This window comes from Trichomycterus rosablanca, chromosome 25 (assembly GCF_030014385.1).
Source record: "Trichomycterus rosablanca isolate fTriRos1 chromosome 25, fTriRos1.hap1, whole genome shotgun sequence".
Classification (NCBI taxonomy): domain Eukaryota; kingdom Metazoa; phylum Chordata; class Actinopteri; order Siluriformes; family Trichomycteridae; genus Trichomycterus; species Trichomycterus rosablanca.
In genome coordinates this window covers 6,634,069-6,649,685 of record NC_086012.1, presented here as the reverse complement: position 1 = coordinate 6,649,685, position 15,617 = coordinate 6,634,069, and the positions used below count along the sequence as shown (strand labels likewise).

Sequence of the window (15,617 nt, the reverse complement as noted above, 5' to 3'; positions counted from 1 at the left end):
TAGAGTCACTTTAACTGTTTAGTCAGGACTTCGGTGAGCGTTACAACACTTTAGACTGCCTAGCTCCAGAACCCGAACTTCCATTCTGGGGACATCCGGCGAGTCTCATACAAAACTAAACTAACTGCAGAACATGCGAACGCACATGTATAAACCTGGTGCTGCATTCTGATTGGCTGAGCTGAATGTTGCTTACATATCGCCGCTAGAATATTGTCCCGCCCTTCACTATCTCTGATTGGTTTAGACCATGTTATTGGCCTAATGTGTGTCTGTTGTTTTTTTTCCTTCGGAAGCCTGGTCGCACCGGTGCGACCTGAGATTTTTTTTAGTCGCACGGAGCCCTGTATTGTATTTGTGCTATGGGTTCTGATCCTACCATAAAATGGAATCTCCGTTTGGTAGATGTTTATATTTCAAATCTTGCTTTTTTCTTGGTGAGGACATTAAATGGTTAAAAATATGCTGTACAAATACATTGCCTGGCCCAAAAAAAAGGACACATACTCTAATATTTCATTGGACCGCCTTTAGCTTTGATTACAGCACGCATTCGCTGTGGCATAGTTTCCACAAGCTTCTGCAATGTCGCGACATTTATTTCTGTCCAGAGTCTTCTCCAGCACATCCCAAAGATTCTCAATGGGGTTCAGGTCTGGACTCTGTGGTGGCCAATCCATGTGTAGCCCCCACAGGCTTGTACGGTAGGCACTAGGCATAATGGGTGCATCACTTCAGCCGCCTCTCTTCTTACCCTGATGTGCCCATCACCCTGGAACAGGGTAAATCTGGACTCATCAGACCACATGACCTTCTTCCATTGCTTCAGAGTCCAATCTTTATGTTCCCTAGCAAATTGAAGCCGTTTTTGCCGGTTAGCCTCACTGACAAGTGGTTTTCTTAAGGCTACACAGCTGTTTAGTCCCAATCCCTTGAGTTCCCTTCACATTGTGTGTGTGGAAATGCTCTTACTTTCACTATTAAACATCTCCCTGAGTTCTACTGTAGTTTTTCTACGATTTAATTTCACCAAACGTTTAAGTGATCGCCGATCACCATTATTCAAGATTTTTTCTGAACACATTCCTTCCTCGAAGATGATGTTTCCTTCCACTTTTTAATAATGCGTTGTACAGTTCTTAACCTGATTTTAGAAGTTTCAGCTTCTCCTTAGATGTTTTCTCTGTTTGATGCATGCCAATAATTTTACCCTTCTGAAACAGATTAACATCTTTTCCACGACCACAGGACGTGTCTTTCCACATGGTTGTTCAACAAATGAGAAGCTACTCACTGCATCAGTTAGGGTTAAATAACTTGTTGCCAACTGAAACAATCACCCATGCAGTAATTATCCTCTTACCTATTTGCTTAGTTAAATCCAGGTGGTGACCTGGACCTTTTTTTTGGCCAGGCACCTTAACACACACAAATCTATTACAGGAGTCATCTGCTAAAAACTTCATTCTACTAGCTATTAGGTGTAAATTATAAGTTAATATAAATTATAAGACGTAATCTTTATGAGATACGTTAATGCTACCATATCTGCTGCATAATAGTATTTTTTTTTTGGTTTTTTTTGTTACAATATTCCAATATTACAAGGAGTTGTTTTACACAATAATGTTTCTGGAGTTCAATTAGCTGTTAGAAAAATGATTATATGTTAGTCTATTTCTAGGGATGTCCTGATCACGTTTTTAAGAACTACATAATACTGTTCACACAGTGCACACTTCAAGTACATTACAGTTATTCAGATTAATCCAATGTATATGTTTAACAACTGAATAGCTCTGCAGTGCTGTAGGAAAAAAAATTACTTGCATCCAAGCTATTGCTTAATGTTCTTTTATTTTTACAAAATAAAAGTAAACAAACGTAGTGCAGCATTGTAGTAGTAAAACTAGAACACTCAAAATGAAGTGAAGGTTCTTTTTGAGGAAAATCAGCATCTCTGCCGTGTTAGCGGACAGCCGGTTCCTCTTCTCATCATATAATAATAAACTCGCTGTGTTCAACTGAGTGTTTATTTTTTAGGTGCCGTATCAAATTGGTAGTAATTGTAAATCGTTTGGTTAAATGATATCTGGTTTGTTTATGAGCCACCGTACTTGTATGCGGGTTGTAACTGTAACAAACTTTTCTGTGGACATTTCTACGCAAAGTGAGTGTGTTTTGACCCTTTGGGGCTTCCATAGTGCATGGAATAGTGTGCTTGGCTAACGCGATGACTAGCTGCCCGCTATTCGGTACCGTAACAGAAGAAGTTAATAAAGTGTTATGCTCCTGACAATTTGTGAATATAGCGTGTATTTATTTCTTTATTAAGCGAGTGCATCACTACGACGCTCTGTTACATAACTAAGCCAATCAGAGTGCTTGATACTGAGATGTTGTTCAGTCTTGTAACACGTAAACTCGTAAAAGCTGTATGTTATGGTCCTGAAGTTTTCATACTCGGATTAAAAGTTATTGTTTTGTAAATCGGTGTGATCCTTGACTTACACACCATATAAACAGTAAAATTCTACAGTAATGAACGCAGCTCTGCTCCCACCGCCTCGTGAAACGCTCACATTGCAGACATTACACTTCTCTGTTAAAAAAAATGCCTTAATTGGCCCCAGTTCCGATTGGGACATCCCTATCTATTTCCTTTCAGTTTGGATTTACTGTTTACTTATTTTTTTGCTGTATACAGTGGGGCCAAAAAGTATTTAGTCAGCCACTGATTGTGCAAGTTCTCCTACTTAGAAAGATGAGAGAGGTCTGTAATTAAATGGTCTTGTATGTCTTCCATTTTCTTACAATTGCTCCCACAGTTGATTTATTCACACCAACCTGCTTGCCTATTGTAGATTCACTCTTCCCAGCCTGGTGCAGGTCTACAATTTTCATCCTGGTGTCCTTCGACAGCTTTTTGGTCTTGGCCATGGTTGAGTTTGGAGTCTGACTGTTTGAGGCTGTGGACAGGTGTCTTTTATACAGATAATGAGGTCAAACAGGTGCCATTAATACAGGTAACAAGTGGAGGACAGAAGAGCTTCTTAAAGAAGAAGTTACAGGTCTGTGAGAGCCAGAAATCTTGCTTGTTTGTGGGTGACCAAATACTTATTTTCCACCATCATTTACAAATAAATTCTTTAAAAATCCTACAATGTGATTTCCTGGATTTTTTTTTCTCATTTTGTCTCTCATAGTTGAAGTGTACCTATGATGAAAATTACAGACCTCTCTCATCTTTCTAAGTAGGAGAACCTGCACAATCAGTGGCTGACTAAATACTTTTTGGCCCCACTGTACATTACAAACTTGAGCACTTTTTTTTCGTAAATAAAAAATTATTATTATTATTACTATTAACTATGCAAGGATTAACTTGTTCTTTTAGAGCATTTGGGTGTCATGTCATGTTGTTGTATCATTTCTTTTCATGATCTTTACCTCTGGTTTTGTATCATAAGTAAGAATTTGGTGTTTTGACTGTTCAAGTACATAGACAGAAAAAGTAAGAAGACCAGACATAGCTAAAGCTAAATTAGTTACCTAAATAAAATGAATAATCAGAAACGATGCAGGTGCCAGAAATGTGAATTATTTCAAACACATCATATTCAGCAATAATTGATTATTTTGTGTTTATTAAAGCAAAACAAATTCCTCCTGTTTACATAACATTCATGTAACAGCTATACCATCTGTAAAATAATAAAGAAACCATGGCAACGACATTAAACTAAGCTACATTTAAACTAAACTCATTCAGCAACTTACATTTTAAATCATCACAGAAAATCAGACTGCAGATGAACTTTACTTGACATCCTAGAAGCTGAAATATTTGTGTATATGTGCATGCAGAAAAAGGCAGGGTCAGGTAAGCTGAGAAACAGATGGAATTAACAGTCAGTAATTGTAGAACTACAAAGTGCTTCTATATGGTAAGTGAAGCTGATAAAATGAACAATGTGTGTAGAAACAGTGAGGTGGTTTTAATATTATGTCTGACTGTTTGAGAAATGGGCACTTGGGTGGCACAGTGGTAAAATCACATTTTATATATATATAGTATATATACAGGTTCAATTAGCAGGGTAAGAGCACAGTTTTGCTCAAAATATTGCAATGCACACAACATTATGGGTGACATATCAGAGTTCAAAAGAGGACAAATTGTTGGTGCACGTCTTGCTGGCGCATCTGTGACCAAGACAGCAAGTCTTTGTGATGTATCAAGAGCCACGGTATCCAGGGTAATGTCAGCATACCACCAAGAAGGACAAACCACATCCAACAGGATTAACTGTGGACGCAAGAGGAAGCTGTCTGAAAGGGATGTTCGGGTGCTAACCCGGATTGTATCCAAAAAACATAAAACCACGGCTGCCCAAATCACGGCAGAATTAAATGTGCACCTCAACTCTCCTGTTTCCACCAGAACTGTCCGTCGGGAGCTCCACAGGGTCAATATACACGGCCGGGCTGCTATAGCCAAACCTTTGGTCACTCGTGCCAATGCCAAACGTCGGTTTCAATGGTGCAAGGAGCGCAAATCTTGGGCTGTGGACAATGTGAAACATGTATTGTTCTCTGATGAGTCCACCTTTACTGTTTTCCCCACATCCGGGAGAGTTACGGTGTGGAGAAGCCCCAAAGAAGCGTACCACCCAGACTGTTGCATGCCCAGAGTGAAGCATGGGGGTGGATCAGTGATGGTTTGGGCTGCCATATCATGGCATTCCCTTGGCCCAATACTTGTGCTAGATGGGCGCGTCACTGCCAAGGACTACCGAACCATTCTGGAGGACCATGTGCATCCAATGGCGGTGCCGTGTATCAGGATGACAATGCACCAATACACACAGCAAGACTGGTGAAAGATTGGTTTGATGAACATGAAAGTGAAGTTGAACATCTCCCATGGCCTGCACAGTCACCAGATCTAAATATTATTGAGCCACTTTGGGGTGTTTTGGAGAAGCGAGTCAGGAAACGTTTTCCTCCACCAGCATCACGTAGTGACCTGGCCACTATCCTGCAAGAAGAATGGCTTAAAATCCCTCTGACCACTGTGCAGGACTTGTATATGTCATTTCCAAGACAAATTGACACTGTATTGGCCGCAAAAGGAGGCCCTACACCATACTAATAAATTATTGTGGTCTAAAACCAGGTGTTTCAGTTTCATTGTCCAACCCCTGTATGTATGTATATATATATATATATATATATATACAGTGTATCACAAAAGTGAGTACACCCCTCACATTTCTGCAGATATTTAAGTATATCTTTTCATGGGACAACACTGACAAAATGACACTTTGACACAATGAAAAGTAGTCTGTGTGCAGCTTATATAACAGTGTAAATTTATTCTTCCCTCAAAATAACTCAATATACAGCCATTAATGTCTAAACCACCGGCAACAAAAGTGAGTACACCCCTAAGAGACTACACCCCTAAATGTCCAAATTGAGCACTGCTTGTCATTTTCCCTCCAAAATGTCATGTGATTTGTTAGTGTTACTAGGTCTCAGGTGTGCATAGGGAGCAGGTGTGTTCAATTTAGTAGTACAGCTCTCACACTCTCTCATACTGGTCACTGAAAGTTCCAACATGGCACCTCATGGCAAAGAACTCTCTGAGGATCCTAAAAGACGAATTGTTGCGCTACATGAAGATGGCCAAGGCTACAAGAAGATTGCCAACACCCTGAAACTGGGCTGCAGCACAGTGGCCAAGATCATCCAGCGTTTTAAAAGAGCAGGGTCCACTCAGAACAGACCTCGAGTTGGTCGTCCAAAGAAGCTGAGTGCACGTGCTCAGCGTCACATCCAACTGCTGTCTTTGAAAGATAGGCGCAGGAGTGCTGTCAGCATTGCTGCAGAGATTGAAAAGGTGGGGGGTCAGCCTGTCAGTGCTCAGACCATACGCCGCACACTACATCAAATTGGTCTGCATGGCTGTCACCCCAGAAGGAAGCCTCTTCTGAAGTCTCTACACAAGAAAGCCCGCAAACAGTTTGCTGAAGACATGTCAACAAAGGACATGGATTACTGGAACCATGTCCTATGGTCTGATGAGACCAAGATTAATTTGTTTGGTTCAGATGGTCTCAAGCATGTGTGGCGGCAATCAGGTGAGGAGTACAAAGATAAGTGTGTCATGCCTACAGTCAAGCATGGTGGTGGGAATGCCATGGTCTGGGGCTGCATGAGTGCAGCAGGTGTTGGGGAGTTACATTTCATTGAGGGACACATGAACTCCAAAATGTACTGTGAAATACTGAAGCAGAGCATGATCCCCTCCCTCCGGAAACTGGGTCGCAGGGCAGTGTTCCAGCATGATAATGACCCCAAACACACCTCTAAGACGACCACTGCTTTATTGAAGAGGCTGAGGGTAAAGGTGATGGACTGGCCAAGCATGTCTCCAAACCTAAACCCAATAGAACATCTTTGGGGCATCCTCAAGCGGAAGGTGGAGGAGCGCAAAGTCTCGAATATCCGCCAGCTCCGTGATGTCGTCATGGAGGAGTGGAAAAGCATTCCAGTGGCAACCTGTGAAGCTCTGGTAAACTCCATGCCCAGGAGAGTTAAGGCAGTTCTGGGAAATAATGATGGCCACACAAAATATTGACACTTCAGGAACTTTCACTAAGGGGTGTACTCACTTTTGTTGCCGGTGGTTTAGACATTAATGGCTGTATATTGAGTTATTTTGAGGGAAGAATAAATTTACACTGTTATATAAGCTGCACACAGACTACTTTTCATTGTGTCAAAGTGTCATTTTGTCAGTGTTGTCCCATGAAAAGATATACTTAAATATCTGCAGAAATGTGAGGGGTGTACTCACTTTTGTGATACACTGTATATATATATATATATATATATATATATATATATATATATAAAATGTATGTATATATATATATATATATATAATACAGTTTAAACAGCACCAGCCTGACCCCTAAAGGTACACAGACAGGTATGCAAACAGTAAACACACATGCTGAGAACTATAAGAACTATGCTGTTGATATTTTAGTATTACCTCTCAAATATCTTCAACAAATTCTCTATTTAAAAAAGTCGTGAAATAAGAGATACCCCCAAGCCAATAGCTTTGGGAATAATTCCAGGCAGAAACAGACTTGCTGCCATGCCAACAGTATTTGTAACAATATGTGTTAAAGTATGTAATGTGTGATGGTTTTATGTTTCAGTACGGAGGGGTTAGAGCGACGCACACACAGATGTATGCAGGGTTTTATAGTAATGTTTATACGCATGTTAGTTAATGTTTATTACTGTTATAGATTTATTACATATAAAGTAAGCAAGTACAATGCTTTGATCATCCATTCTGTTTAACACAGTCAAGAAATGGAACAGAACGTACCTTCATTATTCATCTGATCAGCACGTTGCCGAAAACCTTGTTCCAGAAGAGCCTGTTGTTCCTACAACACATAAAGCACATTAAACTAGATGTTACTTCTGACGTTACTATACAAGTGAGTAGTGTGTTTTAAAAAGAAGACAGGAGAAGACTCAGTGTTTTATTGTTGACTTTTACACCATGCAGTTCAATGCAACCCTATGGCAGATATGACTCAAAGACGTCTGATACATTCTAAAAAACGTTCTGTACCTGTTACATAAATGTCAGTATTTAGTAGTTAATAGTTTTCCTAGCAGTCTTGGTTTGAGCGTGGGGCTAGCCATAAAAATACTTTAAAATACCTGTGTGCATGTTCAACTCACTTTCAATGATGAGCTGTGGGTCATATTCGTGTTGGCCACATGCTGACAGCAGCCAGTCAAAAATAGATTATTGTCAGGTTTGCCCAGATGAAAGATTGTCGTGCGTCTTTTATTTTTAAGCAGTGACTGTCACTTCTGAGTCTGTTTTGCATTACTACAAGGTGTGTTATTTTGGCTGTAGGTTCACGCATGGAAAGCTTTGGGTTTCTCTGCTCTTTAAGATTGCTTTAGATGTATTATTATAGTTGCAGACCAGAATTATTGTTTACTGTTTGACAACTTTAGGTTTGTAATGTAATGCTTAATGGCAAAGTAATATGCCAGTTGTGAGATCAAATGCTGTTATTAGTAATGTAACTTATATTCTGGTCTCTACTGCTGCTAACTTCTGCTTTATGGTAATGTGTGCATTTGTGACTTCATAGATAAAATGAGTTTGTGTTTGGATTCACTGAGCAAGTGGGTTTGTATTTAGTTTCATTGATGAGTTGGATACTGACCATTCAGGGTTTATTGTGCTTCACCAGCTTTTCTTTGCCAGAGAAGGCACTGCTTTAGAATGTTTTTCTGATTGTAGTTGAACACACCCACATACAGCACTTAAATATATTCACTTCAACTGACAAAACACAAGCATCTCTTACTTTTAGTTTGGCCTCCAGGACTCGTTCATTATCCTCCTTTGATCTGTTCATTTCTCTCTCCATGCGCTGCAGTGTCTCGTTTAAGTGTTCCTTGTATGTCCTCTCTTGATCACGAAGCATCTGCTCTTGCAGATAATTTATTTTCTCCAAAGCTCTCTGTTGTTGTAGAGCCACATTCTGCAAACACCTCTCTGTAATGCACACAGTCCCAGACTTTGACATTTTTTATTCAAACAGAATCTTATTTTATTATTATTACATAGATTACACATAAATTGTGGTCTATTTTTAATCCAAGCCATAATAGACAAAATAAACTAATAAAACACAAGCAATTGTACTTTATTCCAAACATGTACTAATCTTTTGCTAGCTTGGCCCGAAGACCTACTGTATATGAATGTTTAAATTTCAAACTAAATGAAGTATTTAGGTGCAATCATGTTTCATGTACTTGCAAATCCGACCATCAGACTTGTACAACAATCAGGAGAAATTTTTAAAACATTCTAGAATCTCATGTTTAAACAGCTCTTCTCAGGTCACCACACCATATCATTATTTGGTTAAGATCAGTCTATTTCCTATTGTTAATGCTTGTTTATTGTTTTTTGCAACATTTAGCTGTTTATGCTTTGGGAAGATAATAATTTTTTACGTCTTAATACTTTTATTTATTTTTCCTTTAATGATTGTAAGATGCTCTGGTGGAGCAGTCTATTACTCTCAGCAGGTGCTATTGGCTGGTCCGGTGCCTACACAGTCTACATTGACATTAGACAACAGAAGAGCAGAAATGTGGTGGAACAGAGTAGGATGGGCAATGCAGCCTAAAGAACAGTACAATAAATTACTGTACATATTACAAAAGGTATGTACAACTGTATAAAAACTGTCAGTGGTAAAGCACACAATAACAATGTTAACAGGTAAGAGTTAATCTAGTAAACAATCCTACAACAGTAGTGCTTGTGTTTACCTTCCTCCCTCTTCTCTGCTCCAGAAAGACGTTGATCAGCTAACAGAATACTCCTCTCAAACTTCTCCTGTTCCTTCATATACTCACTCAACACCTCCTCACTCTGTAAAAACACAGTACACATTTAGCTTTGTAGTTCATCACATTTTCATCAGAAGTTCACCTGTTATTAACATGCATGTTATGTTCTTCAGATTTTAATCTTGGTACTTAATGATTCCTGCAATTGTTAAAGAAAAAATACAATACCAAGACAAACATGTATGTGCTTATTTAAATAGCATATTTTACAAATGTACCATTAGCTTATTGTGTGTTTGTGCTCTGTACTGCCTTGTAAGGTACTGCCTTGTAAGGTACTGCAGTATGTGTTTGTACTCTAGGTATCCTCCAGGATGCATAAAGAAGCTGCCATTCAGATCCCCATCCAGTGAAGTGAACACATGTTTAAGTATCAATTTACACACAAGCAGACTGCTTCTTATTCTGATCACACAAGTCCTCATATTCATTCTGAATCTGTTTCTACAAAAGAGAAAGTTAGAATGTTTGTGAATAATAGACAAACAATTCTGGGTATTACAAACATTTCTGTGTGGGTATTTTAAGGTACCATGAGTTCCATCTGTGCCTTCTGCTCACAGTCATTAAAGGAAATGCTGATGAAGGCATCAATGGCCTTTTTCTCTGCTTCTTTGTGGATGTCTGATAGCTCGAGCGGGTCTAATGGAAAGCAGACTGACATGGAGACCTGTTCCCGGTAGATCTGCAGTGCTTGATCTAATGCCTGCTTATTCTGGATCTGAGTCAGAGCCTCCACTGCATTCTCCAGACAGAGAACCTTACCACTACGAATTGCTACATTGTTCCAGCTACTACCCTCAGGCAAACGATTCAGGACAATAAAAATTAATTCTTTTAATTTTAATAAAATAATTTTTAATTATTTATTTTATTTTTTTATTTTATTTTTTAGAATGTAAATCATTCAAAATGTCATTGTACCTGTGTGTAGTGTATAGTGACTGGTGTAACTTATGCAAAACATAACACATGTTCTTTCTTACCTGGTTTAAGCACCAATGCACCCTCCAAGTATTCGTCAGCTGTGATCGACTGGCCATCTCTCTCTAGCTCTAGTGTAAAGTCTCGTACACTCCAGATGAAAGATGGAAAAACTCGCATGAACTCTGCTGAGTTGTCATCATCGCTGCCCAGCTGTGCTTTTATTCTGATATTCTCAGTCAGTTTTGTCACATAGCTGTATGGGTATGTATTAAGAGCCAAACCATTTCTCATGTGTTTACTTATGTGTTTGTAGTTGATTGAAGTATAGTGTGTTTTAAATTATACACTGATCAGCCATAACATTAAAACCACCTCCTTGTTCCTACACTTGTTCCTCACTGTCCATTTTATCAGCTCCACTTACCATATAGAAGCACTTTGTAGTTCTACAATTACTGACTGTAGTCCATCTGTTTCTCTACATACCTTTTTAGCCTGTTTTAACCCTGTTCTTCAGTGATCAGGACCACCACAGAGCAGGTATTATTTGGGTGGTGGATCATTCTCAGCACTGCAGTGACACTGACATGGTGGTGGTGTGTTAGTGTGTGTTGTGCTGGTGTGAGTGGATCAGACACAGCAGGGCTGCTGGAGTGTCCACTCCGTGTCCACTCACTTTCCGCTCTATTAGACACTCCTGCCTAGTTGGTGCACCTTGTAGATGTAAAGTCAGAAACGATCGCACATCTATTGCTGCTGTTTGAGATGGTCATCTTCTAGACCTTCATCACTGGTCACAGGACGCTGCCCATGGGGCGCTGTTGGCTGGATGTTTTTGGTTGATGGACGATTCTCAGTCCAGCAGTGACAGTGAGGTGTTTAAAAACTCCATTAGCACTGCTGTGTCTGATCCACTCATACCAGCACAACACACACTAACACACCTCCACCATGTCAGTGTCACTGCAGTGCTGAGAATGATCCACCACCCAAATAATACCTACTCTGTGGTTCCCTGACCATTGAAGAACAGCAGAAAGAGGGCTAACAAAGCATGTAGAGAAACAGATGGACTACTGTCAGTAATTGTAGATCTACAAAGTGCTTCCATATGGTAAGTGTAGCTGATAAATTGGACAGTGAGTGTAGAAACAAAGAGGTGGTCATAATGTTATGGCTGATCGGTGTATGTCTGTTGTTCGTTGAAGGATACTGAAGATTTTTAAGTGCTGTGTTGTCTATAACCCCCAGGCTGTTGTAGACTAGAGTGCTGCTGAGCAGAACAGCCAGGCAGAAGATCCAGGTGTCATGCTTTTTATCACCCTGAAAAATGTGTTAGTGACTGAGTCAGCTTATAACCTCTAACACCTTTTCTTTACTGTAATTAAAACATTATTAGAACTAGTGATTTGCATTTATACAGTAGATGCTATTGTAGTAGAGATTTTGTTTTTACCTTCTCAATATCCCCCAGTCCCTCAGTGTCCAGCAGCACCAGTGTGTGATCATCTATACAGGGGTGCTCTATGCACCACATCCAGATACCTTTAGTTTTTGATTCGATGGTGCTGCCCAGAGCAAAGCCTAAAACAACCGAAAAATTATGATTATATAGTTATTGTCTGCAGGAATATTTTCTACAAGACAACCCTTTACTATATTTCTGTCACTGTCCTGGTGTCCTGAAGTTTTTTTAAACAGCTATTTGTGCCAGATTTTAAATGCAACAACATATCAGATGAGTTTAGGCATGCTCGTTCATTTAGTGATTTACAACAGTAATGTTGTCTGCACATGTGGAGCAAAACATTTGATTTGTCACGGATATCACCATGATCTTACCCAGAAAAATAAAATGAAGAAACATAAAGTGTGTTAAGTTTATTAAGCAATAAATGCAACCCCAAATCAGAAAAAGTTGGGACAGTATGGAAAATGCAAATAAAATAAAAATGCAGTGTTCCTTACATATACTTTGACTTTTATTTGATTGCAGACAGTTTTAACACAAGATATTTCATGTTTTATCTGCTAAACTTCATTTCATTGATTAATAAACATCCATTCCTGCATTTCAGGCCTGCAACACATTTCAAAAAGTTGGGACGAGGGCAATTTAGGGCTAGTAATGAAGTGAAAAATCTAAATAATAAACATCAAAGAAAGATTGGAAGAGATTTGCATATTTCTCCCTCTACAGTGCATAATATCATTAAACCATTTAAGGAATCTGGAAGGAATTTGTGTGTGAAGGCCAAGGGCGCAAGCTTAAGCTGAACGCCTGTGATCTATCGATCCCTCAGACGACTATCGATCCCTGCAGTCCTGACCTGTCCCCAATAAAGAATGTGTGGAGAATTTTGAAACGACAAACGTAAAAGTCAAAGTAAATGTAAGAAACTCTGTATTTGGTGTTGTAGGTTTTAAGGGTTTAATGGTCATAGATTTGTATTTTTTGCCTGACTTTCCTCAAAGGGCCATTGTTATGATAAATATACATTGAGTGCTAGTTGATTGTTGATTATGCTTATAATGAGTTTTACCTGTTTGTTGTCCTGCTAGACGGTTCATTAGGTAAGACTTTCCTGTTCTGTAGAGCCCAACTATAGAAATCACAACCACTGGCTGAGTTATCTCATCCAGAATATCTTTAGCTTCCTTTGTAACCCACATTTGCCCAGCTGCATCAGTGCTGATGAGACACACTGGCTCACTCATGACTTGGGACATCTTAACCCTGCCAAAAAGCCACACATTAAAAAAAATACATGGGAAGTTAGGACATGGGCTGTTTATTGTGAGCACAAGTGTGGCACGCCCTAACATAAGACAACACCTCCTTGTTTATGGACCATTAACTGCATAACCATAACAATCTTCAAGTGATCAAGTAACATCAATCAAGTGATGGTTATGTAGTGAAGACCCCAATAGTCTACGCATGAACACAGGGACCCATCCTTCTTTGTGACAGAAAAGAATCCTGCATCTACTGGAAAGACCCCTGGACGAGTTTGTTTGTTTATTAGGATTTCAATGTCATGTTCCACACTTCTGGTTACATTCATGACAGGAAAGGTAGTCACTCATTACACAAGGTTCATCAGTTCACAAGGTTATATCCAACACAGTCCTGGACAATTAATGTCTCCAATTCACCTCACTTGCATGTCTTTGGATTGTGGGAGGAAACCGGAGCACCCTGAGGAAACCCACACAGACATGGAGAGAACATGCAAACTCCACACAGAAAGGACCCGGACCGCCCCACCTGGGGATCGAACCCAGGACCTTCTTGCTGTGAGGCGACAGTGCTACCCACTTAGCCACTGTGCCGCCCCCACTGGACGAGTAAAGCTGAAGGCAAGAGTTTCTCTGTTGTATATGTTTATTGCCTTCTGCTGAGAGGTATTGTATTGGGGTTTTCCTGCACTGTAGCATGATGGAGCTTTCTTGCTCAAGAGCATTTTTAACTCTACCCATCTCTGCTGGGTCCATGTGAACTCTTTCTGTAACAGGGGGTAATGGTACAGAGAAAACCACCAAAGTGGAAAAAATAACCAAAGACCCAAAGTGGAACAAATAACAAATGAATTAACCACTTTAAACATGTTGTCTAAAGTGGTTGATGCAGCTGCACTTTACTGTCACCCAAAGCAGGGCAGAGGTGTAAAAGCTCTGTGCTTAGCGCTAGGAGTTGGGTGGAGTTTCAGCCGTGTCCTTTCTACCAAACCTTAGTTATTCTATAAGTCCATTTTGCGCATGCAGGTGATTGTGGGAGAATGTTGGCCTGGAGTTCAGGGGTGAGTCCCTCTTTGTGCTGGGATAGCTGAACCCCCAAAAGACAGCTGTTGTCACTATTTGAGTTAGCATATCAGCATTATCCATGTGGGTACTTTCATGGGTTGAGGCCCTTAAAGGAGACAAGTGGTGAAAAGGGCAGAATCTTTGCTTTGGTTGTTGGTCAGTGGTGTTTTCTCTGGAACTGTCTGAAATCTAACTGTATGGGCTTGTGGACTGTAGTGATGAGTCTTGGCAGTCGATTGGTGGACTTGATTTGATTATTGTTTGTTTTAATTATTTGATTATAATTATATTGATTATATATTATACTGATTATTTCCTAACATTTGGGAAATATAATTAAACAATAAAGTAAAATAAAAATAAAATAGAAAAAAAATAAGTAATACAAAATGTACAATATATAGAAATTACAGATGTACATATAAAATGTAAGAAAGACAGTGCAAATAACAATATAAGGGGAAAAAAATTAAATAAAAATGAACAGTGACAGGATCTAAATTTAAGCAGTAAAAGAACAAAGTGAGTGTGTGTGTGAGACATGGTCACCCACTGTCCCTCACCTGGTGGCTGGTGTGTGTGGTGGCAGGTTAATTGGTAATTGGAGACACTGAATTGCCCTATAGGTGAATGGGGGGGGTGTATGTGTGTCTGCCCTGCGATGGACTGGCACCCCGTCCAGGGTGTTACTGTGTGCCTTGCGCCCATTGAAAAGCTGGGATAGGCTCCAACACCCCCGTGACTCTGATTGGATAAGTGGTTAGGAAAGGGAGTAAGTGTAATCACAGTGAGCAATCAGTGATACTGGGATGGGCAGTTTTGTTTTGTTAGTAATGGTAATAGTACTTTGCAAAAAAGGAATTGAACTCTGTTGCAGTAAGTTTTTTTATCTGTATGTGGTTTTACAAAACAGTTGTTCTTGATATGGATAAATGTTAGTTACACTTATGGATGGAACTCAAGTAGCAATGATCTTTAATTGTATTTTTTATGTTAAATAAACAAATAAATGATCACATTGTATTGATTTGTGTGAACTACTTATAAAAAGCTAACTAGATTATGAAAATAATTGTTTGGCGTTTCACAAATTAGGCTGAATGAAGACATATATGCCTCACTACAAAACAAAACCTTATTTTGAGACTCTTTACTTCCTGGTCTTACAATGAGCCTGAAACTTAAAAAACTTTGTTGTTAAGATGCCCTTTATTTAAAAACAGTGTTTCTTCATTTCCACTGAAAGAGTTTAACTTGGTATGCTATCCTTTCAATAATTTTTTGTACATTTTGTTTTAGACATATATATAGGGGTTTGATGTTAATGTTTTTTAGTTCTCATTTACATTTAAATTTCATTAATTTCGGAAACTTTTTATATTTTAACTTGAAACTTA

General features: G+C 39.3%; 1 protein-coding gene across 1 annotated transcript in view; it reads right to left on the bottom strand.

The window, feature by feature from the left end:
• Positions 1-3,671: 3,671 nt before the first annotated feature.
• LOC134302399 (guanylate-binding protein 1-like) overlaps positions 3,672-15,617 on the bottom strand; it is a 24,745-nt gene continuing 12,799 nt past the window's right edge. The window contains 11 exon segments of the mRNA XM_062987489.1: positions 3,672-3,888; positions 7,418-7,478; positions 8,427-8,617; positions 9,406-9,508; positions 9,705-9,873; positions 9,875-9,930; positions 10,019-10,338; positions 10,341-10,666; positions 11,627-11,736; positions 11,870-11,997; positions 12,957-13,150. Coding sequence (XP_062843559.1) covers positions 3,743-3,888; positions 7,418-7,478; positions 8,427-8,617; positions 9,406-9,508; positions 9,705-9,873; positions 9,875-9,930; positions 10,019-10,338; positions 10,341-10,666; positions 11,627-11,736; positions 11,870-11,997; positions 12,957-13,143 — 1,797 coding nt within the window. The 5' untranslated portion in view covers positions 13,144-13,150 and the 3' untranslated portion in view covers positions 3,672-3,742.